General features: G+C 37.9%; 2 protein-coding genes and 1 long non-coding RNA gene across 3 annotated transcripts; all 3 read left to right on the forward strand.

Moving 5' to 3' along the window:
* Positions 1–3551: 3551 nt before the first annotated feature.
* On the forward strand, positions 3552–5325 carry LOC134826392 (uncharacterized). The gene is made up of 2 exons (XR_010161698.1): positions 3552–4752; positions 5037–5325. It is a non-coding gene; the product is annotated as an uncharacterized LOC134826392 (long non-coding RNA).
* A 5893-nt stretch (positions 5326–11218) lies between these two features.
* LOC134826390 (uncharacterized) lies at positions 11219–19298 on the forward strand. Its single transcript, XM_063838734.1, has 6 exons — positions 11219–11351; positions 11758–11808; positions 12677–12785; positions 15603–15742; positions 17021–17142; positions 18903–19298. The coding sequence occupies exons 1-6, from the start codon at positions 11291–11293 to the stop codon at positions 19035–19037; spliced, it is 618 nt and encodes a 205-aa protein (XP_063694804.1). The 5' UTR covers positions 11219–11290; the 3' UTR covers positions 19038–19298.
* Positions 19299–19383: 85 nt separating this feature from the next.
* On the forward strand, positions 19384–23575 carry LOC134826389 (ras-related protein Rab-35-like). The gene is made up of 5 exons (XM_063838733.1): positions 19384–19597; positions 19753–19861; positions 20855–20994; positions 21510–21631; positions 22946–23575. Exons 1-5 carry the CDS (start codon positions 19495–19497, stop codon positions 23087–23089), a joined length of 618 nt encoding a protein of 205 aa, XP_063694803.1. The 5' UTR covers positions 19384–19494; the 3' UTR covers positions 23090–23575.
* The last annotated feature ends 758 nt before the right edge of the window (positions 23576–24333 follow it).

Raw genomic sequence — 24333 nt, forward strand, 5'->3', positions numbered from 1 at the left:
ACAGTGTCTACCACTCCCTTGATTGTAAATTAGGTGGATATGTTTGCATGCGCCACAATGCCATTAGAGACACTGCAGCTTTCTTCCTTCAAGAAGCAAAGTGTAAGGATGTAAGGATAGAACCTGCACTCCTACCTGTCCAACCAACTTCATTCTCCAGGAAGACCAACACCCAGGATGAAGCCCGTCTGGATGTAGCAGCTGTTGGACTGTATGCCCCATTTGAAAGAACATTCTTCGACATCAGGGTCACTCATCCTAATTGCGACTCTAATACATTTAAGCCACTAGATAAAATCTACAGTGCACAAGGATACAAGGATACAAGGATACAAGGATACAAAAGTGATAATTACTTTATTGAGTACACAATAGTTGTAATTCTGAAATAATTTAAGTTACACAATTCTAATTATTTACAAGTGTGTAGGGATAATTTAGAAATGTTATATAATGCTAGTTTTAGAAAAATAGATAAATCGAGTTTGTATGGTTCAATCTTATTTTAAGGTCCTATAGCATTATGCACTTGCCAGTATTTGAGTGGAAATCTGGGCTCTTATAGTAGGCTGTATAATTTTCGTTCACAGAGAGAATTGAATGGATTGCTCTTGCTGTGGCAGTGAGTGTGGTAGGATCTAGAGTTTTGTTGGAGAGCAAACCGACTAGGTCAGTAATGTTTAGGGGATGGAAATTGAATTTTTCCCTAACTGAGGAGTAGAGCAAACAGTCAATCAATACGTGACTTTCGTCCTCAATAGGCTTGAGCCCTTTGCGGAAAAAGCAGAAGGTGCACCAACGTTCTTCTCTTGGTACAAGGGGGGTTTCGTATCTGCACATGAGAAAGAGAAGAAAGATCTCTATGAGGAAAGGGTACTTCAGTCAGAGAAAGGGTCCTTTGTCCCACTAGTCTTTACAACATCCGGAGGTATGGGCCCACTCTGCACTGTGTTTGTAGATCGTATTTCTGAAAGGATAGCTGACCACAATAAAGAAGCTAAGAGCCAGGTCAAAAACCACATCAGAACACGATTCAGGTTTGATCTGCTACGAAGCACACTCATAGCACTCAGGGGAATCAGAGGAAGACAAAAAGCCCAGCACCTTGGACTGGATGACGTATCCTTCAATCTCTTTCCTCAGAAGACGAGCTTTGAGGTCTCTTAAGTTTGTTTATATAAATTTTATAGATAATTTATTGTAGCTTCTATATTGTGTAAAATTTTACGGACGAAATGATCCCAGGGGGGACTCCCAACCCACCGCCTCGGCGGGTAGTTGATACACCTTTCACAAGCAAAAGCCACTTTAGTCAACTTGCTGTGAGGTGTCTCAGCACCATGAGTGCTGTCAGGGTTAATGGTGAAATGTCTGATTGGTTCTCTGTTAATTCGGGCACTGGATAGGGTGATATCCACGGCCCTCCTGTATTTAATTTTTGTCTGAACTTTGGAATCTTTTTGGCCGATGTTCACAAGGCAATCAGTCATGGTGCTGTACTGCAAAAGGAACTAAAGGGTGCAGATGAAAAAGTTATCATGGATAGTGACTACACTGATAATCTGGCAGTGATGGACAATACTGAAGAAGGGCTGCAAGAGTCCAATGATCTTATAGCTTATTACACCTCTTATACTGGGTTAAAGATCAACGCTAAAAAGACACAATGCATGGCGATCAGCAAGTGTGCGTCTCAGCGACCTTACACCGAAAGAGACAGTATAAAGCTAACAGTGGAGGGAGAACCTGTTGAACAGGTCAGCAACTTTGTTTATCTTGGTGCCAACATCAGTGGGGATGGTACCATTGACCGAGATCTTGACATCAGGATCCAGCGTGCTAATGGTGCGTTCCATCAGCTTTGGAAGATATGGAACAGTCGAACTATAAGAACACCCACCAAGATCCGTATCTACAAGGCTGCTGTTATTACTATTCTGTTATATGGAGCTGAAGTCTGGAACACAACAAAGAAGCAGATGAAACGGTTTGAGGTCTTCCATCTGACCTCCCTGAGAAGAATCTTGAAGATAAAGTGGTTCTTCCATGTCTCCAATGAAGAAGTTCTCAGGCGTGCTGGAATTAAGTCTATCGAATCTTTCATCGGTGCGGCTAGACTAAGGTGGTACGGACATGTTGTCAGAATGCCAGAGACGCGGTTTCCCAATTTCTTACTGGATTGGAAACCAAACTATGGAAAGAGACTGAGACAGAGGCGGCTATTGAGGGCGTCCAGGCATCCGTGGACGCCCTAAAATTATTATCTGGTGGCTGGTGCTTAAAATAGAAATAGTAATTAGTAATAGTGTTAGGAAATAACAAATCACAATATAAAGCTCTTTATTCACTATCATACATTTTAATGTAAGCGCACGCATGATCTTCGTGAAATTTTGTGTTGTAGGGAGTCCAACCCTACCATTGGACTACTCAGCCGCGCAGTTTTAACACATAGTTAATTGTAAACGTTACAAAGCACATCGTGCGCATCCCACTACAGGTAATCTATTATGATTTGCCTCGATTTGAGGGTCCAGGACCCTTTGCAGTTTGAACTATTGACTGCTATGATCCCAGTGACATAAAGTGAGGAATCTAAGAATCTAATTCCTAGCCATATTAATTTCCATAGCCACGCCGACTAATTTTTGTCAACAAAATTATTAAATCAACTTTAAAATAGTCGCTCTCGGTTGTTACACACTGTAACGCCGCGCACTGTACTTTAATTCTATATTTATCCGAGAAGATGTTCGAATCGAGCGCAAATGCCAGATTCCTGCAGATTCCTAGTTCTTGCGCTTAACTTGCGCGTTACCAAATAATCCAAGATATTCCTGTCAGGATCCAAGATTTTCCTACTACCAGTATGGTAGTATGGACTGTTTGGTAGTATGGTAGTATGGTAGTTGCAGGAACGCGCGAAGACCTATATGTAAATATTACAAAAGTGTACATGGAATCGTAGCCTGGTTGGTTAATCCGTCGGTACTACATTAGCAGATCGCGAGTTCGAGACCCGGAAAGGAATTCTTTCACAATCTTTTGGCAATTATGAATAACTATACTAATGAATTAATAACTATACTAATGAATAACTAAACCTCTGTAATATAACTAGCAAAGTAAAATGAAATTGTTATCCGGCCGCGGAGCGGCCGAAAAATTTATGGTAGTCGTTTTAAAAATATATGGTAGCCGTTTTTTCTTTCCAGACTGGATTCCTAGTCCCTTTTTAAATTTATGTCACTGGGGCTATGATACTGCGCGTAGGGTGAGAATCCCTGCCACGTTTTTGGTCTGTTTCGCCGGGGCTCATGTCTTTCCTCGAGGGAGCATTAGTGTCTACAGAAAAACTGACAAATCCTAGCGAAGTCCAATCCGAACCACATCTTCCATCAGAGGTGGTGCTGGGTCAGCTGGTTACTGAACGGATTGGCCTGGAGAATGGCATAGTCCTGTTACTCTCAAGTTAACCATAGAGGGGGTCAGGCGCTGTTCGCTCACCGCTGGTTCTTGGAGCCAACACCCTCAGCCCCACAGAAGTGGGAGCACTGTCAGTGGTGGCTCACCCAGATAACGGACAGTGTCTCTCTTTCTTTCTTCTTGGACTTGCATTGTTGCTGGCGAGTCAGCCAGTAGCAATGCAGCATCTCACTCACTCAATCACCTCAGCAGTTCGGTCCCTTTTTTCATTGCATTACTTTCGCTCCAGGATAGCACTGTCCTGTCATCCCCAAGCTAACTATCGAGGTAGGGGGTCGGATGCCATCCGTCTCACCTGGTTCTTGACCTGTCGCCCTCAGACCTACAGAGGTTGGGTGTACTGTCGGTGGCCTGTCACCCAGGTTGACGGTGGTATCTCTCCCTCTGCCTCCCTTTGGACATGCATTGTTGCTGGTGAGTCAGCTGGCAGCAGTGTATCATACTATTGCGTGTTTACTAATCCCCTCTTAGCTTTCAGGCTAAACTAAAATTATAAACTAACAGAAGCAGGATAGAAGCAAGAAATCATCAGTAGCCCCTCAACTTAACGAAGACTGATATCAACCGCTCTGGTACAAGCAACTCTGATAAAGTACGACACTGCTGCTTCTCTGGGAAGTCAGCACCAACAGAAATGGGGACACTCTCTGATATGAGTGCTGGAATTCTCAGCCGTTTTACTCTACAGGCTAAGTTTCTTGTTATAATTCTATTGCTCTGTTCTTTCATTTGTATTCTGTCTCACTCTACTGCATATTGTAGATCGTCAGCATTCATAGAACCAGGGTCTCAGTTACAGTCCTTCTGTTTGTTGACTAGACACACTTTTTGCATCATCTTTCGGTTTTTGACGGCGTTTAGAACACTTCTTGTTTTCTCGATCGTTACTTGCCTCCGTATTGGCTGCTAAACTAAATTTATAAACTAACATTCGTTCCACCCCCTTGTGTGTATACTAACACCCCTAGATTCCCAGGAACAGGCATAAATATCTACGGAAATCAAAGCCAAACAGACAGACAGCTACTCAGCCACGATGCAGGACAACAGATACTGCTCTGAACCAAGGATAAGTCTGATGGATACAGTCTCCCTAGACATTCGCACAGATTACAAGAATGCCAACATCAGACATCACGTCTCTTATTAAGACAAAGCTCAACTCTCTATCCAAGTTCCTGAAATTAGAGTTGTCTAACTGAGATTCGCAGTCAGACATGCAGTATACCCCCCTCGACCAACCCAGCTACTAATCCGTGTCTACAGGCAAGAAATTGATCTAGTCATTTGTAATATAACATGAAATATTATATACCTATTGAAATTCTCATCCTCCACATCATACAAAAGAGAACGGCCCATGGCCATACACCACATATCAAAGAGAAAGGCCTCCGGCCAGACATATCAGACCTAACATGATCTATTTTCCTTAAAAGCCCATGTTTATATAAAGTTTTAGCGTGTAAAATTGATTCACTTTACTTACTTGTTTATAAATTTTACCTCGAACCATGCTTTCACAGAATTAAAATATTACCACACGACAGGGCGACAGTTTTCCAAAACTGGTTACATTCTTCCCTCAAGGCGCAGCTCCTACACCTGGTAAATTCCACTCTAATAGCACAACCTCTCAAACAGACTCACCGAAGTAATCTTCAGCCATCAAATGCGAAGGGACTATAGCACCGCTGTCAAACCTGATCATGTTACAAGGCATGACTTTTCTGCCACTACTTCATCATTATAGATTAGTGATTACTTAGTGTGTAGATGAAACGATATGAGTGTAGCACACACTGGCTTATCAATGAATGATTGATTCATCCTATCAGCGTTATCTTGATTCGAATTGAGACTGCTATATTAAATTTTTCCTATATTTAACGTAACGCGCGAACGCCATTTGAGCACAGTATGTGCTAATGATCTCGCTGTCAATCCTTTAATACGTTTTGCGCGCTGCGCTAGCTACTCTGGTAGCGCGCATGGCGGGTAATTTTATTATCTATTGTTTCAACTTTTTATTCAGTTTTATTCATTTAAACGATGTTAATCATTTGAAACGACTTTACTAGAATTTGTCAACGAAGAAGAACTCTAAATTGTTACCACAGCAACCATTCAATGTTGCCATAGAAACTACACACTCTTAACATAGCAACCACACACGGTTACCGTAGCAACTCCAAATCACTATCTAGCTACTAAACACTGCTACCATAGTAACTACATACTGATACTATAGCAACTACACACTGTTACCATAGCAACTACACACTGATACCATAGCAACTACACACTGTTACCATGGCTACTACACACTGTTACCATAGCAACTCACCATAGCAACTACACACTGTTACCATAGTAACCACACACCGTTACCAGGAACGAGAGCGAGGGTCGACAAGGGGCTATTGCGATGCAATCTGGACAAGAGTCCAGGCTGGCTCCCTTAGATCCAACCTCTCGGTACTGGAAACGATACATTTTCTAATCCTGATAACCCATCTCCAAGTTACAGTCATACAATAAAAGTACAATCTCATCGAACTCACATCTCTTGAGTTAAGCGCAAAGCGTCACTATGCATATAGTCTGGACTGGTACCTCAGACGCTAACGTGAAACTTACAGAGTATATAGGATATAACAACTTACTCTGGCGTAAGGAGTCGATACGGAGCTATTGCGATGCAATCCAGGCAAGTGTCTGGTCTGGCTCCTAAAAACTCCAAACGCTCGGGCGAGCGGCATGGCAACTCTGATTCTTTATAAATAATTATCTTACCAAACATACAGTACGCAAAACGAACGCAGATTTCAATTCTTATATAGCGAAATAGCCGAAGTGCGCGGAGGCCGGGGAGAGGGGCTAGCTCCGGCGCGCGCGCCGGGATAGCACCCCAACACGGCAACGCGCAGCAGAGTAGTGGGGTCGGCCACACTACCGAATACACGTGAAGCCAACCCGGGGTTTATTACCCGCACGGCTATATTATTATGCGCAGTTGAAACCTGGGGGCTCGCCGACCAGGTTCACCGGGTGGAAACTGAAGGCATATATGACTCCCATATCTGAAAGCAGGTTGGGGGCACTACGGAAAGCTTAGAAGCTTCCGTCACCTACTAATTACTAACTAACTATGATACTGCGCGGCTAAGATCGTACACATGTGGTGTCCTGTTTCAACCATGTTATAAAATTTTGTTTTTGTTTGCTGTCGCCTGTAAAGTGTTACACATTACATATAACAAGGCCCTGTGTGTAATGTAATCGGTAGTTTGGAGGGATCAGCTTGAGCCGGCTCCCAAGCCCCCCTCCCCCCCAGTCCATCGATTGGACCCCCAACAAAACTGCCAGCCAGCTCCCACGAGCCGCCTCTGGACTGAGAGGACGACCCCGCAAAGGCTGGATGGCCTGTGTACTCAAGGATGCGACTGAATTTACAGGTGTCGATAACATCAGCAGAGATGCAGTAAAACAGTTGGCTCTTAAGCGAGTGGAATGGAGGAACATGTTACGCCGTAGAAGAGATGTGTGTGATGCAGGCCACTCCAACGACTAGGAGGAGACCTCTTCATGTAGCATGTATGTATGTAGCATGTATGTACCTGGTTTAAGAACTTCTTATCTTGTAGATATCAATGCACTAGGATCAATGGCAAACTAAGCTCATTTTTAGAAGTTCTGAGTGGTGTACCACAAGGAAGCATCATTGGGCCTATATTATTTAGTATCTTCATAAATGACATCATTTATGCCTGTAACCGATCTAAGCCCTTTCTATTTGCAGATGATGGTGCACTATTCTTTGATCAAACCTGCAGAAGCACATTTATAAACATGAAAATAGAACTTATGACAATCTTTAAATGGCTCAGTGTTAATAAATTATCAGTCAATGAAAAGAAGACTGAATTCCTATTGTTTGATTCTGTTGATCAACATGATGAATTAACCATTGGATGTAATGAGGTAACTTTCACAATCAAGGAGTGCAAAGAGACAAAATATCTTGGCCTCATTCTAGATAGTAAATTAAACTTCAAAAGCCATGTAGATTATATTATTAGGAAGGTCATGAAGAGAATTGGTGCCATGTATAGAAGTAAAGCACTGCTACCCATTAAATATAGGAAAATGTTTGCCAATGCACTCATGTTGCCACAATTCGATTATTTAGACACGATCTATTGTAGAGCTGGCAAGACAAAACTTGCTGAACTTGAAACTCTGTACAAAAAGGTAGCCAAAATAGCTCTCAACGTTCCACAAACAGAGAGCAGCCTTAATGTTTTATATAGAGACATGAAATGGTTACCACTCCATCTTAGACGACAACTCCATCTGTCAAATTATATGTTTAGAATCATCCATGACAATTGTCCTACAAACTTTATGAACAAATTTAGTTACATATCAGGAGGTAGTAGGAGCGGCAAAAGCTGCAACCTATATGTTAATAGATCAACATCACATAAAAACTTTCAATACTTGGGGGCAAAATGTTGGAATAATGTTCCAACAGATCTACGAAATCTGCCCGATGTTAAAAGCTTTAGTGATTCGTATAAGAAACAGCTACTCTCATCTATAACAACAGACCCTAATTATACCGTTGACAATTCATATGACAAATTTTACACTGCAATCATAGTCGACGATAACTAAGTATCTTCTTTAGAAGATACTTAGTTATCGTCGACTATGATTGCAGTGTAAAATTTGTCATATGAATTGTCGACGGTATAATTTAAAAGAATTAGAATTCTTTTAAATCTGAGGCATATATAATTGATGTATCGAAAGGATATTCCCTTTTTTACCACCTTACCATTCTGATTGATTTTTCACATGACTGACATGTTTTAACTGGAGAAGGGGTTCGCACAGTGGTAGTTTTATAAACCACTTTTAATTTATTGACCTATTATACCTAGTGGTAGTTTTATAGACCACTTTTAATTTATTAACTTATTATACTTAGTATTTATTTTTGGTGACTGTATCACCCAGTTTTAACATTTGATAATTGTACAGTTTATTGACGACACATTGACTGAATGTTATTTTATATTCTAATCTATATTCTAGATATTTTATTTATTTTTCAACAGAGGACAACTTCCTGTTTTTTTCTTCTATATTAGTTACTCATATATCTTGTACAGACTGTTTTACAAGGACATTGACAGACGATACTCACATTAGGCATTCATTATTGCATCTAAATTATTTCACTTGCATTAGGTTTAGAAATTTATTCTCTGGTTAACAGATTTCAAATGTTTAATTAATTTGTAGTATGACAGTAAGGTATATAAGAAGTTATTTAATTGTGCTTGGACTATTATATTGACTATTGAGGTTTAATGATGATATGGAATTTGAATTTTATATAAATTTACACTATGTGGTTGGGGCATTTTGCATAGTAAATATGGTTACTACTCCTATATATCATATTGTTTGATTGGTATTCGATTTCTGATTATTTCCCTAGGAATATGATTATTATATCTCAATTTGGCTTTAGGTAGGGTGCCCCGCTAAATGAACTGGATTCTTCCAGGAAGCATCCCGTGCACAGAGCTTGGTCTACATATATATTAAATTATTAACCATTCATTCTGTATGTGCACGAAAATTTATTTCAATCAAAAAGCATTCATATGTTATAACTAATTGCTTGATTTTGCACCAAGTTGACGTGCACCGACCAAAATTTAGCGATGAATCCAGAAAATATAACTTTAATAGGTTGTAGGTAAATTGTTCTGTTTAATATGTTTTAGGAATGTACAGTATTTACTATAAAAGTTTGTCGTCGTATAAACTAATTTTGTTATGAATTTTGTTGTGACTTTTTTGTATCGAATTTTTGGATAAAGTTGATTAATTAAAAATAAATTAATGTACACAAATTTTGCCTTAGATATATGTTTTTTACGTTTTGAATTTTTGACACTTGTTTTTAGATCATGAATACGATGTAGTCACATTGAAACGTTGAGTAAACTCCTTTCCCTAATAAGAGCATTTTCACTTGTCGCAACAACCGGGATAAAGATAATTTTACACAGAATACATATAAAGCTTTAATAAGACCTTATCTAGAGTATTGACTATTGTGTCCAATTGTGGAATCCAGTTGTGGCTCATGGAAGTTGGGGGATTGTTTTGGAGCTGGAGAGCGTCCAGAGGCGGTTTACCCGTCTTATTGATGAGGTGGGTACTCTTCCTTGCAGCCGTAGACTGGAAATTCTCAATTTGACAACGCTGGCAGAGCGGCGAATACATGGGGACCTTATTGAAGCTTTTAAGGTTATTAATGGTTTTACCGATTACGGGTCAGATTTGTTTAAAGTGAGCAGATCTGGTCTTAATCTTGTATCATCCAACAGATGTTGTAAGAGTATGGCAAAGATTAGGAAAGTTCATTTCTTCCAGAGCGAGTTATTCCTTACTGGAACAAACTCCCTCCAGATGTTAAGAACTCAGTGACTGTTTTAGGTTTTAAGATTAAATTAGAAGGGTTTAAGAAAGATATGATTTCCAAGGATATTTCTAATGATTCACATTTTCGGAATGTTTCAAACGAAGTATTAGGGAGAATTGAAGGACCTAGCTATGCATATGTTAGTAATAAAGAGAATCATAATGATTATCTTTATTTCCACCCTTTTGTAGCAAAAAAGCGATTTGTAAATCTTCATTCCACTGGGAAGTATGAATAGGGTTGTCTTTTGGGGATGCTTTTTGAATTTATTTGAAAAATTTTTAATAAAGTTACATAGTTAATAATTTATTAATTTTGGTGGTAAGATATTTATATTTTTCCATATAGTGATTTGATACTTTATAGACATGTGTGATGATGTTATGTCATAATTTTTTCCATTTCACCCTTTTGTAAAAAGGCAATAGAGAAAGGTTACGAATGGTCGTTTTTGCAGAAAAACGTGGATTTTGGAGATTGAGGTAGGTGGGTCAAATATATGTCGTGTTCCTTCCGTTGTACGTATGTTACCAAGCAACGAAAAATTTGCGCGCGCGCGAGGATTGCTTGCGGAGATTTGGTGTATAGATAGCCTGTGATCTATGAATGCGCGGCGCGACTGTGTTTTAATGTAGACAATGTAATGTATAATATTAGGTTATAAGCCCAATTTGTACGTGGCACGCGTAGTGTATTGATGTGTACACAAGTATAGTTTACCTTTGCTTACAATTTCTTGAATTACAGATGCAAGTTAAGTTCTACAGCAATTGAACTGAATTACCCGTATTTAATGCATAATTTATCAATATTATTATCATGAAGATTGAAGTGAGCTGATTGGAGGTTATACTTAAATTTATAGTAAATGTGGAATGGAAATCTAGCGTCCGCCAAAACGAAACAACGGGCGCAATTCTTGTTACTTTACTTTACTTTACTTTAGACATTTTTCCAAAATTTTGAGGGAAGGGAAGAGGTACTGGGTAGGGTTAATCAGGGTTTCACTGTGTGAAATTATAACTGATCAGAGTATGCAGTGGATGGAAATCTAGCATTTGCCCCCTGTCGAGAAAACAGGTGCAATTCTTGTTGATAATACAATTCATCGATGATTATGCTTTAACTTTGTAGTATTTAAACAAAGATATTTTGTATAATTATTGGATAGCAGCAAATTGTGTAGTGTGTACTGAGTGCTCTGCCAATTGCACCACACGATTTGATTTTGCAGATCAAATTATAAACAGCAGCAATATTTATAGTTCATAATAGACTACAGGAACACAGTATGCAATGTCAAAACAGCTTAAGGAATACGATCTCATTTTGAAGTTGCTTCTTGTTGGTGACAGTAGTGAGTATTATGCTTTTTAATTCGAAAATTTCATATGGAAAAGAACATGTAATTGCTTGTAGAACTTAGAATGAAACTCAAAAAAGGTAAATCTCGACTTTTGGAAAAGACAGGCCACGCCCAGGACTTAATTTTCCTTAGGTGAATATACTTTCTAAAAATGTGATTTTTAATGAATTTGAGGTATTTCAAGAACAAAGGCAAAATTTAAAAGTCTGTTACATAACAATTTTGGGTATTTACCCAAGGAACACCTGTGTCAGATGCCAAGTCAGTTTTAAGTTTTTTTTTTCTCTTATTTGTTCGTTTCCAACCTTTATGTACTACTACTGTACTACTACTATGTATTATAATAAGAATCAGGGATTTAAATCTTGAAGACCGAAAATATTTTAAAATATTTCAGGTGTTGGGAAAAGTTGCATTATGTTGCGATATTCTGATGACCTCTATACTGGTAAGGAATAAGGTAAATATACAAATCACGTTCCTTTCATTACTAAGGCATCATTAAGTACAACTAGTCACATCTCTATTATTTATATGATTTACACATGTATGCTAGGTCCTTGATTAAAATTAAAATTAAAACGTTGCAATTTATCGATACTAGCAGGAACCCGTATATAACTCTAAAAGACTCAAGAGACTAAAATAATTATTACCTATTTAATTCTCGTTTTTGACATCACTCGGGAGTCCAAATTTTGGGCTCTAAAGCTCCTATTTCTTGGCCAATTTTTTATTTTCTCATGCTGATTTGAAGGCCATTAAAGCATTTGACCCAGTCAAAAACGTTTCAGTTGTATATCTTTTACGGTTTTTGCGGAAATTCGCGTTAAAGTTGATGCCGTGGTGTCAGTAAAATGGCACGGATCCATATATATCGTCTCGCTTTATATATACTAGCAGGAACCCGTATAACCCTAAAATGGTGTCAAGACTCAAGAGACTAAAATATTTATTACCTATTTAATTCGCGTTTTTGACACCGCTTGGGGTACCAAATGCAAATTTTGGGCTCTAAAACTCCCATTTTTTGGCCAATTTTTAATTTTTTCATGCTGATTTGGGGGCCATTAAAACATTTGACCCAGTCAAAAAAGTTTCAGTTGTATATCTGTTACGGTTTTTGTGGAAATTTGCGTTAAAATTGATGCCGTGGTGTCAGTAAAATGGCACGGATAAATATATATCGTCTCGCTTTATATATAGTAAGATTTATCGATATAATAGTCGTTGTATTTATCGTTAGTTTTTAATTCAGAAATTTGATGAATTTAAGGGATTATTTTATATGTTGTTACAATGTTAAAATTCTACAGGTACCTACATATCAACAATTGGAGTTGATTTTAAAGTAAAGACAGTTCAACAGGATGGATTGACAGTTAAACTTATGATCTGGGATACTGCCGGGCAGGAGAAATTTAGGTAAACCACAGAGCTTAATATAATTGAAGACATCATCGGACCGCGGAAGTGGATGAATTATAATGTGTACAGTGTACAGCAGAACACTTACAATTATATGGTATATATAGTACATAATATACAGGGTGGCCCATAAGTGACTACCCACACGCAACCTCTTAATAACTCACGTAATTCGTCTCCAAATTGCACCAAAATTTCAGAGATTATAGATATGGGTCAAACTTAGATTTCCTGAAAGTTTCGTAAGCCACGCCCAATTACAGTGGGCGTGGCGTGACACTCCCTCTTTTTCATTATTGTCTTCATAAAATGAGAACGCTTTAAGCTAAGAACTCAAAATTTTTTGCACACATTTGGCTTGATAATTGAAAACTTTTCCAAACGTTTCAAGTTCATTGGTTAAAATATGGCTGAGTTATGACCATTTTAAAATCCATCGGATATGTGATCCGAGCACTCAGTCAGTGATATTTGCACTCAATTAGTGATCTCGTCACCCAATCTGATCAAGAGTAAGGCGTTAGCGTGTATTAATGAGGTTCATTAGGCTTTGATTGGATACCGATGATGTATAGAAAGGAAAACACAAATTTTTAGGATAAATCAATAAATGAAATCAACTAATAAAAATTCCCACACAAAAACAATTCAATAATTTCAATTAAGATGTTCAAGGAATGTGTTGGCGAAATCTATCCTCGATTGGAAAGCACGGTCCAAAAGTTTGTGTTTCTTTGTGATTCGGTAGGCCCGGTTAGAAAGGTCTTGCTTTAGGATTCGCTGAAGGGTTGTTCTGCTGAGGTCTAAGGCAGGAGCTCGTTTCCGGGTGCGAATCTTAGGTGTGTCCATCACGTCACCAACAACCATCGTGATGTTTTCTACAGTCCTCGCAGTTCGTCTTCTGCCGACTCTTCGCCGATCGTGTGCAGAAAACGTAAACTTGATCTTGTGATGAATGTCAAAGCAGCTTTTCCGGCAAGGGGGTGGTCGGTTGAATTTCATCTGAAATTGTCGTTTAATCTGAGGGTAGAACTCCCCATTTTCTTTCTTCAGGTAGACGAACAATCGTTGTTCTGCAGTAAAGGGAGGATAGTGAACCATTTTTATTGATTGTAAGGAACCTGTGACTAGCAGGGCTAACAAGCCCTGAAATGGTGACACCACCATAAATTCGTGTGATAGCGTTTTAGGTGCTGTCAGCTGTATAGGCCGGCCCATAAGCAGGCTGCAACCAATCAAGCGGTGCATGTGAGCCAAACAGGCCATTAACCAAGTGACGAGATCACTGACTGAGTGCTCGGATCACGTATCCGATGAGTTTTGAAATGGTCATAACTTAGCCATATTTTAACCAATGAACTTGAAACTTTGGGAAAGGTTTTCAATTATCAAGCCAAATGTGTGCAAAAAATTTGGAGTTCTTAGCTTAAAGCGTTTTCATTTTATAAAGACAATAGTGAAAAAGAGGGAGTGTCACGCCACGCCCACTGTAATTGGGCGTGGCTTACGAAACTTTCAGGAAATCTAAGTTTGACCCATATCTATAATCTCTGAAATTTTGGTGCAATTTGGAGACGAATTACGTGAGTTATTAAGAGGTTGCGTGTGGGTAGTCACTTATGGGCCACCCTGTAGTATAGTGTACATAAAATATGATATATATAGTGTATTATAAATATATTCCCGTCACAATTCCTCTGTTAAATTGCGTTATCATACAGTCTATATTGCACTATCAATTGGTTTATTTTAATTGAGTGTTAGAATACGTGGAGCTCACATAATTAGTTCCACTTGACTGGATGTCTTTTTTTGTGACACGTGAACAGCCAAACGGCTTGATACATTACCTTTCCCACTAAACTTAGAAACAAAATAAAGATTTGATTGGATATTAAAGGAATAGCAGATAATATTGACAGAAAGTCTTGGAAAGAAAAAACCATATTTGAAGCCATATAATATCGGGATAAAAGTGGCAACCTTGGTAACTGGTTATTAGACCGAAGAAAACCATGAAAATAGCATTTACTCCCTTGATAATATGATAATAATGCCTACCGCGACCGTGACATGTGCTGTGCGCCATGTGGTCTAATGTATTTAAAGTACAACACAGTACAAAAGTTCAGTTCAGAATCATCCGCCCCATCAATTTACCGTTCTTAAAATTACCAGCGAGGATGATCCGTGCTGCAAACCTGAGTCTACTATGACAACTACGATCTGACAGAAAACTTAAAAACATGTACTTTATGTACTGACTACTTATAGTGACTACTGTTATGTTATGTATGCTCTGTAATTTACTACTAGGTACAATGTACATGTATGTAGGTACTAGGTATGTATCTTGACATACCGACTGAGACCAACACAGATAACATCATGTTACACTCACAGTGTCACACTCACACCGTCACACTCTGGCACACTGTTACCGTCACACCCAGTCACAGTGTCACACTCACAGTGTCACACTCACAGTGTCACACTCACAGTGTCACACTCACAGTGTCACACTCACAGTGTCACACTCACAGTGTCACACTCACAGTGTCACACTCACAGTGTCACACTCACAGTGTCACACTCACAGTGTCACAATCACACTCACACCGTCACACTCTGTCACACTGTTACACCGTCACACTCTGTCACAGTGTCACACTCATACGGCACACCGTCAACAGTGTCACACTCTGTCATAGTGTCACCGTCACACTATGTCATACTCACACTCTGTTACACTGTTACACTCACTAAATTTCACACTGACTATTTCTACCAAACAACTAAAAATTTCACTCAAAGATCGATAACAGCGAGCTACTACCGTGACGCTCATGCTGTAATGGTGGTATACGACACGACCCGACCTTCTACATTTGACCATGTCCACAAGTGGCTCATCGAAATTGAGAGTGCCTGCCAGGATATTGTCAAGATTCTAGGTCGGGGGAGGCGCTGAGTTTGTTGTTGATCGAAGCAGGGAGGCGCTGAGTGTGATTGGAGCATTTTATTTCTGCGTTGAAAAAATATGCAGTGCATCTTAATTGGTTAATTAAACGATGCTTAAAGTAGGGTTATGCAATATAAATTTAGTTGTGTTCCATGTTTCAAAATTTTTGGGGGTAAAATTCTACTAATTATTCCAAAAAAATATGTAATACAATAATCTTGGCCTGCCCTAACATTAAGGAAGCAAAATGAAAATATGGTGAATCCCACTTGCACTTGTTAAACCAATAAGTCACCTAAGTAAAAGAAAGGTCTCACCAATTTTTGTTTTGGTAAAGTCTCTACTATAAGTTTCTTAGGCTCAAATCTCTAGAATTAATATCATCTCTAGAATTAATATCAGATAATAATGCATAAAATATAAATATATCCAGTAATATTGTACATTTAAACGCTGCATAATTTATTCAATGTTTTAAATTTTCATTAATTGCCAAACTTTGCCTAAATTGTGGCGTGATGTCCTCATCAAATGTAATCAAGTGAAATAAGATAGCGTTTAGGGCCTTACAATGAGTCCTTGATAGCACAAACACGGAGAAGTCAGAGTGTACCAGAGTGTATTGTGTGTACATAACAGAGTGTATTGTGTTATTACCAGAGTGTATTGTTTTATTACCAGAGTGTATTGTGTGTACATACCAGAGTGTATTGTGTTTACATACCAGAGTGTATTTTATTTAATACCAGAATGTATTGTGTTTACATACCAGAGTGTATTTTATTTAATACCAGAGTGTATTGTGTTTACATACCAGACATTCAGAGTGTGTACTGCACATACATTTCAATTAGCATTACTTATCTCCGGGCCACATACCATTGGGTGGGCAGCTATGTGTCACCACTGTAATATCGCAACATCATGGAACATGTACTCTAGTATTTGCTGCATCCCACATAGTTGCGTGTATAAGTGCAGATCACCCTGCCCTAGCAGCTCTGGTTTATAATAAAGTTACACACTCAGTACATACTTTGTCTATATAGGAAGCTGATTATTATTATATATAGCCTGCAGTTATATTAACAATGTTGTGTGAAACTTTCCAACACTCGTTATATATATAAAACATTAAAGAAGTTGTGTTTTCCATGTGTTTTCAGCACAAAGCTTGAAATGTAGATTGTAGCTCTTGGTATAAATAGTTTCACTAAAGATTTAGTGTGCATTTTTTCCCTCAATACTAATGTTATGCTAATGATTTCAGTTGGTAACAAGGCTGACTCACCACTAAGAAAAGTGAGCAGCGAGAAAGGAGAGGAGTGTGCTGATCAATACAGCCTGCCATTCTATGAAACCAGTGCTAAACTCAACCTCAACATTACTGAGGTATGTGTTATTGGAGCGTCACTAAACTTAACATTTGGACTAAATTGGGAGTAGACATTTACTCAGATTTCTTAAATTGAATTCACTTGACCAACCCCTGTTGCATGTTAATAAAATTCAGACTTATCAGCCTCGTCAGGTATTATTAAATCTAACCTTAAAAAGCACTTGCTATCCCTCCAAAATCGAGGTGACCCTAATATATGGTAACTAATCTATATTATATCTCAAATTCTACATCCGGTACGGCTCTGCACACATGATATCTCTCTCTGCCATGAAACATGGCTAACCTTTCAAACTTTGATTTAAAACATAAACCTAAACTAAAACTCAACTGGGCTCTCCTATGTCACCAAACTAGACCAATAAGCAATTTTAGCTTAGATAATTATATTTTTCTATATTTGTATAATAAGTATATTGACGTAGTGGATGGTTGAGGGGGTTTCAAGCACAGGTCACTCTCAAATCCTAAAGATAAGCAGTGGCCTTCGGCACTTGAAACCTCTTCAAACCTCCCCTGATTTATTTATTATTGATATTGTTTGATTGTGCCGTAAAAATAAATATTTGTTTTATTAAATATTTGTTTTGTTAATAGGTGGTATGATTAACTTTCTTTTGACTTCCTAGTTCTTCTTCCATGTTTCTAGTTTCTACATCACCCTTTATTTATATTTCATTTAAGTGTACACTGTACGTGTATGTAAACTCTTAAATGTTTACTCTATATTAGTGTCGAATTACCCTAAGTTAGCTTCGGTTCCATGGGCAAATAATACAGTGACACAATTTGCCCAAATTTTATTTGCGAAATAAAATGGGCAAATAATTTGCACACAGTAATCGATACGTGTATTGGTGGTGTCGGGCAGGATCAGGACTGCAGCCACTCTAGTTTTAATTAGGATACACAAACACAAACACAAACTTGGGTGCGGCCGCGGGACAACAAAATGCAATTATAATATCGATTACGACCGCAGGGAGTATATTATTTGAGTGAGAAAAATTTAATACGTGAGCACGTTCACAAATTTTTTAACTGAAATATTTCAGTGAATCGAAAAGAGAGCCAAAAATTCGGGAAAATTTTATTTGAGTGAAAAATTTGAGTGAAAATTTGCACATGGAACTAGAGGTTAAGAGCAAGGCGAGGCTATGTTTTCTGTTATTGTTTTACTAGTTAATTTTATTTTATTTTATAGCTGTGTTTTCTTATAATATCACATCTTGTTAGTTCTTAAGATGAATTTTTTAAATTTTAGCTTAACATTGTCAAGCTTTGTAGTAGTTAATGATATTTTCTTGATTTACTTTACAGCTCACTATGTATAATATGTAATCAGGGTGACAAGCTTGAAACTGGTTGAAGGGGGTTCGTAGTCCCCCAGCATAGCAAACTTGTACTTCATTTCTTAATGTTCTAGGAAACCCTTGGATATTTAATAAATGTCCCAACTACTGTAAATTAAATACCAAGTCATGTATCAAAACACACTGAGCTACATATTTGTGCGAAGAATTTTGAGTTTCGAATTTCTGTTTTTCGTAAGATGACACTGCTGAATGCCGATGTGTTGGTGATATCAGTTGTTAGGTGACAAAACATAGTTGTTCTCTTTGACCAAAACTTACAAAATATTCTAGTATGACTTTATCATTAAAATTTATGCTTCGTGTACAGTGTATACCGACAAAAGTGTAAAAGTAGTTAATTAGTTTCGGTATACTCTAATGGAATGTTACTTACACAGGCGTTCACAGACCTAGTCGATCAAGCGTTGGAAAAGAAGCGGGCTGTGGAAGAAGCTTCTCGACCAAGAGGAGATACTATCACAGTACAGAAGGAGAAGAAGAAACAGAGCAAAGAATGCAGTTGTAAAAAATAGTTTTGAGAATTCTCGTTGTGAAGATAAATATTTTCATAGTAGTGTTTTGTAACCAGTAATAATGTTAAAGTCGAGATTATAAATGAGTTGAGAATGTTTTAAACAATACAGAAATAATATTACAAATACAATGCTCTTCTTTTTAAAATATAGCTACATATTATTCGAAATTAAGCTCAATCTTTAAACAAGCTTCCAAAAGATCGCTGCTACTATCCTTACAGCGAGATAGATGTTCGTTACAAACGGGAAATAGTCTTAAAGACAAAACTTATGAAACTCCGATTTCTTTACATTGCCGAAACGAATGACGCCAATAGTTTCTTTTATCTTTACCCTCAAATAGGAAATGTCGCTTGCTAAAGGATAGTTATAGACTTGAAGGTTATCAAAAAGAAAAGAAGAAAAGAAAGGAGAGAAAGCAGTAGGCCGGCTCAACAGTGAGTACAGAAAGGAGATGCCGAACGATTACGATCATTTATTTAAACTGCTGATTATCGGAGACAGTGGTGTAGGGAAAAGCAGTATTCTCCTCAGATTCTCCGATAATCTCTTCTCGGGTAAGTCTTGTAAACTTCCGCAGGACGGCAGTTATTTCTCAGTTAAATTCGGTGTGAATACTAAGCTGCTTCTAGAAAAACAGAAAATTGTATGCTTCTTAGTAAAACATTGTAATGTTAAATATTGAAGTAGCAGTTATAGAATCTATTTACAGGAACATACATCACAACTATTGGAGTAGATTTCAAGATCAGAACAATTGAAGTAGAGGGAGAGAAGGTCAAACTCCAAATATGGGACACAGCAGGACAGGAACGGTTCAGGTATGTTGAGTATTGGGTTTACACATTCCTGGGGTATACATTCATAATATTTTAATAGTGTCCCTCGAAATTAACGTTTACATTTGCCCCTAATGTTATCACTGACTTATTTAAGTTGTAAAGTACCTCAATTTGAGCAGTCTACTAAATATTGTTAAGCAATGTGCTGGTGTGTCTGTACTCTATGCGGCTACATTATTGGTGTATTGGAGTGTAAGCAGTGTTCTGTGCTCGTAGTTAATAGAGCTGTGGCATTTTCTGTCCATTGTATTGATTTTACAAGATCTTTGGTGCACTGTGCACTGTGCACTGTGCACTGTCATTGTTCTGTGAGAAATGTAACAATAAAATTTCATGAGCTGTGATTTATTTTCAAGACATGCGAATGTTTCTAAAATATTTTAAATTTTACGGCTCAAAGATAACAATCATGTTAATAATTATATAATGATGATATATAAGTCTTTTGATATTATTGGTTCAATGATGTACATTGTTTATCCACTTACTCGATGTAGATATACGAATGTGTGCTAATAATAACAATTAAGGATAAACAAGGCGATCTTTTTATAATCTAACTTGGTAACACAGATTATCATTTATAGCCTAACCGCAGCTGCGTGTTGGCAAGGCAGCATTATAATAACGAGATTCACCGTTTCAACTTGATTATTCTAAAATTGTACTTAAGGTTTCCTTTCCAGAAACTAAAATCGCCAACCTCATACGCTGTTTTTTAAAACCGTGTAATCTCACCTGTTTGCGTCTATGTAGGTTAAAAGTCAGTATGTGATCGACTAATATCATGCAATCCGCTAAAACTATGTTCTGCTAAATAGAAAGCTATTATTTTTAGCCTACACAGTATACACTATAGCTGTGTAAAAACATAACCCCTAATACAAGGTAGCTTTAAGAATGTGATTACTTTTGGAACGATCACATTCTAAAGGCCACCTGGCAACTTTCAATATACTCAACTCTCCTCAGGACGATCACTGCTACCTACTATCGTGGAACACAAGGAGTGATGGTAGTGTACGACGTTTCTAACCTGGACACGTTCGGTAACGTTCGCCGCTGGCTTCAGGAAATCGAACAGAACTGTGACGATGTCGTCAGAATACTTGGTAAGTCACCTCCGGACGGCATAGTTATGTGCATATTTAAAACTTGAGAGTTTTGCTCGCTAATGTAGTGAATGATGCACTGTACTCTAGTAGCAGAGTGATGTGATGATGGAAACTGGTGATCTCATGTCTGCTCAACGTAACTGTCTACGTAATGCTCTCGTGATACGAAATATGTACATTAGCTCCTAATAGTTGCTTAGTTTCACGGAACTGATCGAACTGGTTGAGTGAAGAAAATATTATCATCCTTGTTGAGCTGGCTATTACGTCATGTGGAATCTAATATTTAGATTTAGTTTCTGAGATCACCGGAAAATAACGCCCTCTTCCCATAAGTTATTTTTATGTAACAGTAGTAATCTATGTGTTATTTCTATGTGTAATTTGATTGCGGGTATTAGTACTTTATAATGTACTCAGGGGCCGATTTATTCTATCAAAACCACAGATTACCACAGATTACTGCTAAATAGAGTAAGTTTCAATACTGACTTCAGTTTAACCCTCTTCAGTTGGAAACAAGTGTGATTCTCCAGACAAGAAAGTGTCTACTGACGAGGGGAAAGCTCTTGCTAGTCAAATGGACATTCCTTTCTTCGAGACCAGTGCCAAGGATAACCTGAACATTGAAACGGTAATTCATCAATTAGGAAATGTCCATGATCTAATTCGGTGCATTCGCGAACTTTCTCGTAATATCTAAAACGACAAAAAAGAGCCTGTCAAAATGTATACTCTCTAACAGTCTGTAACTATGGTGTGAAGACGCATCAAGTTTCAGTATGGTATCTGTGTTCATGCGTGATATCGGGGAGGAACCTGGTACTTACACGACAGCGTGTAACATGACACTCGTAACTGAGACTCACTAGCGTCAAATGTTTGCTTATAGGAAGTCGTTTTACAGTCGTAATCTCGCATTGTGTGTATCAGGGCTGATACTAAGTGTGATCAGTGAATTAATAACTTCCGTATTTGTAAGCAGTGGGTATTCCTGCTTAATTGATACGAACAGTGTCGATTATTATACACTGCTGTTCCACTGCCACTACATAGAGATATGATTATAACTAACTAGTATAGATACATTATATTACACAATACTACCTATAATTTATCAAATTATCACGGCTTACATAATTTTACAAAAACTGACCTATTTTAGAACTCTACTATAATAATATAATAATTTAATAGAGGGAATAGAAAATCTCGTTCTGCAGACGATATGTTCATTACATGTCAGATCCTGTTCACTCATCATTTCAATGATCACGGCTTACATATTTGGTTCCTGAAGCTCCAGCTGAGAGTCTTGGTAAAACCAAACGGAATATACCAGGACTTTGTTATCTAATCGCTTTATATACCTGCATCATGATATCTAGACCGTGGCTTTAGTTTAGAGTCATTTTTTACTTCCATGCTATTAGAAACTAGAATTCTTAATTACCAACTATCTGGCTAGCAGACTCTCTGCCGATGGAACTACTAAATGCGGTCCAGGTCCGCGCGTTACATAGCCTCACAAGTACTAGCAAATTATTGACGTTTTTCTATAAAAAGTTTTAACAATTTCGCGCGTACACCGCAACACTGGGGATATGATATGATAATATAGCTAGATCGATCGATAGGATCGACAGTTAGTTTTTCTGTCTGGCCGAATAAAATGCATTTAAGAGCGGCCTGTCGGCAATATTATACATCGTCAGCATTTGAATCGCTCTCAACGAATAAATTCCAGAACACAGTTCTTTAGTTCCTGTATCTAATGAGTTGTTTTTGTGAATTAATTACAGTTTACTGCATCTTGTAACTAATGGCCTAGTTATCTTATTAATGTGCAAGCCTTTTATCACCTAGTTATCAGGAAATGACGACAACTATTTAGCGTTTAATAATCGATGACATTAGATAAATAGTTATAATTACACATTTTGCTCAGGTATTCGACGAAATAACTAAGCTGGTGCTCGCAATGAAAAAGAACAAACTTGCGCAGGCTAACCCCGCTATAACTTCAACGGGAAACATAACTGTGAAAAAGGGTGATAGTGGTAAAAAGAAAGGAAAATGCAGTTGCGGCTAGTCTTTTAAGTACCTCTTCTGATAGAACTTTAAACATTTTTGTATGGTTTAATATTGATAAAACTTTATTTTAGTAAAGAGATTAGTTTGTTTTGATGCCCGTTAGCGGCCTGACTGTACAGAAACATTTCTGAATCGACTGTAAAACTAATTCCGTACCTCTCCTGTGAGTGACACCCAGCACTGCAGACATATTAATATTAGGAACGTTCACAGATTACCTATAAACCGGCAATTGCTTTTTTCACCGGTACATTGTATTGAATATTGAGCTGGGATATGGAAAGTCTTAAAAACTTACAGTCAGATTTTTTAAAAGATACGTTTCATGTGATCAATATGGCATTTTTCTGTTTGCCAATTGCCCGGTTCAAGTTTTATTATTCGACATATGTTATGTATGGTTACAACAATGTTAAACCTGGTTAACAGTATTAAAGATTAAACTGGATGATTCTTTAATCTTTTACTTCTTAATTAGCTTGAATCTAGCTCTTCATTTTTTGATACAGATGTGTATTCCTCATTCCTGTGCATTCCTCATTCCTGACTAGCGGATTAAGGGGGCCGGGGGGGTCTTCATCAAAATTCTCTCGAAATTGATTTTATAGTTGTTTCTGATAGAGGGGAGTGATATCTATCAGCTGCTTTTGGTCCCATGGAAAAATATTGTTCCTAGCCGAAATTATCGCTGGTCAAAGGTCAGCGCTCATGTGTAATTGTATTGCGCGAGCGATTTTCAATCGCGCGTCCTGAAAATCGAGTCTAAAAATCTATCTTCTCCTACATTTTTTGAGCAATCACCCTGAAACTTTTAGGATATGTTCTAGGGATCATTTAGAAGAGAAGTATCGAGCCGAATTTTGAGATAGGCCTCAGAAAATTTTTAAATCGATTTTGAAAATCTTGGACCTGGAAAAATCGTCAAAAAATGAGGTCAAAGATTTTCAAAATCGAATTAAAAATTTTCTGAGGCCTATCTCAAAAATCGGCTCGATACTTCTCTTCTAAATGATCCCTAGAACATATCCTGAAAGTTTCAGGGTGATTGCTCAAAAAATGTAGGAGAAGATAGATTTTTAGACTCGATTTTCAGGACGCGCGATTGAAAATCGCTCGCGCAATACAATTACACATGAGCGCTGACCTTTGACCAGCGATAATTTCGGCTAGGAACAATATTTTTCCATGGGACCAAAAGCAGCTGATAGATATCACTCCCCTCTATCAGAAACAACTATAAAA

This window comes from Bolinopsis microptera, chromosome 2, assembly GCF_026151205.1.
Source record: "Bolinopsis microptera isolate Bmic1 chromosome 2, MBARI_Bmic_1.0, whole genome shotgun sequence".
NCBI lineage: Eukaryota > Metazoa > Ctenophora > Tentaculata > Lobata > Bolinopsidae > Bolinopsis > Bolinopsis microptera.

Bases quoted from the DNA above. Each gene is read 5' to 3' on its own strand.
- LOC134826390 (XM_063838734.1), top strand. From the start codon at position 11,291: ATGTCAAAACAGCTTAAGGAATACGATCTCATTTTGAAGTTGCTTCTT. The intron at 11,352-11,757 runs GTGAGTATTATG...AAAATATTTCAG, and splicing joins GCTTCTTGTTGGTGACAGTA to GTGTTGGGAAAAGTTGCATT. The intron at 17,143-18,902 runs GTATGTGTTATT...TTACTTACACAG, and splicing joins TCAACCTCAACATTACTGAG to GCGTTCACAGACCTAGTCGA.
- LOC134826389 (XM_063838733.1), top strand. From the start codon at position 19,495: ATGCCGAACGATTACGATCATTTATTTAAACTGCTGATTATCGGAGAC. The intron at 19,598-19,752 runs GTAAGTCTTGTA...ATCTATTTACAG, and splicing joins CTCCGATAATCTCTTCTCGG to GAACATACATCACAACTATT. The intron at 20,995-21,509 runs GTAAGTCACCTC...AACCCTCTTCAG, and splicing joins CGATGTCGTCAGAATACTTG to TTGGAAACAAGTGTGATTCT.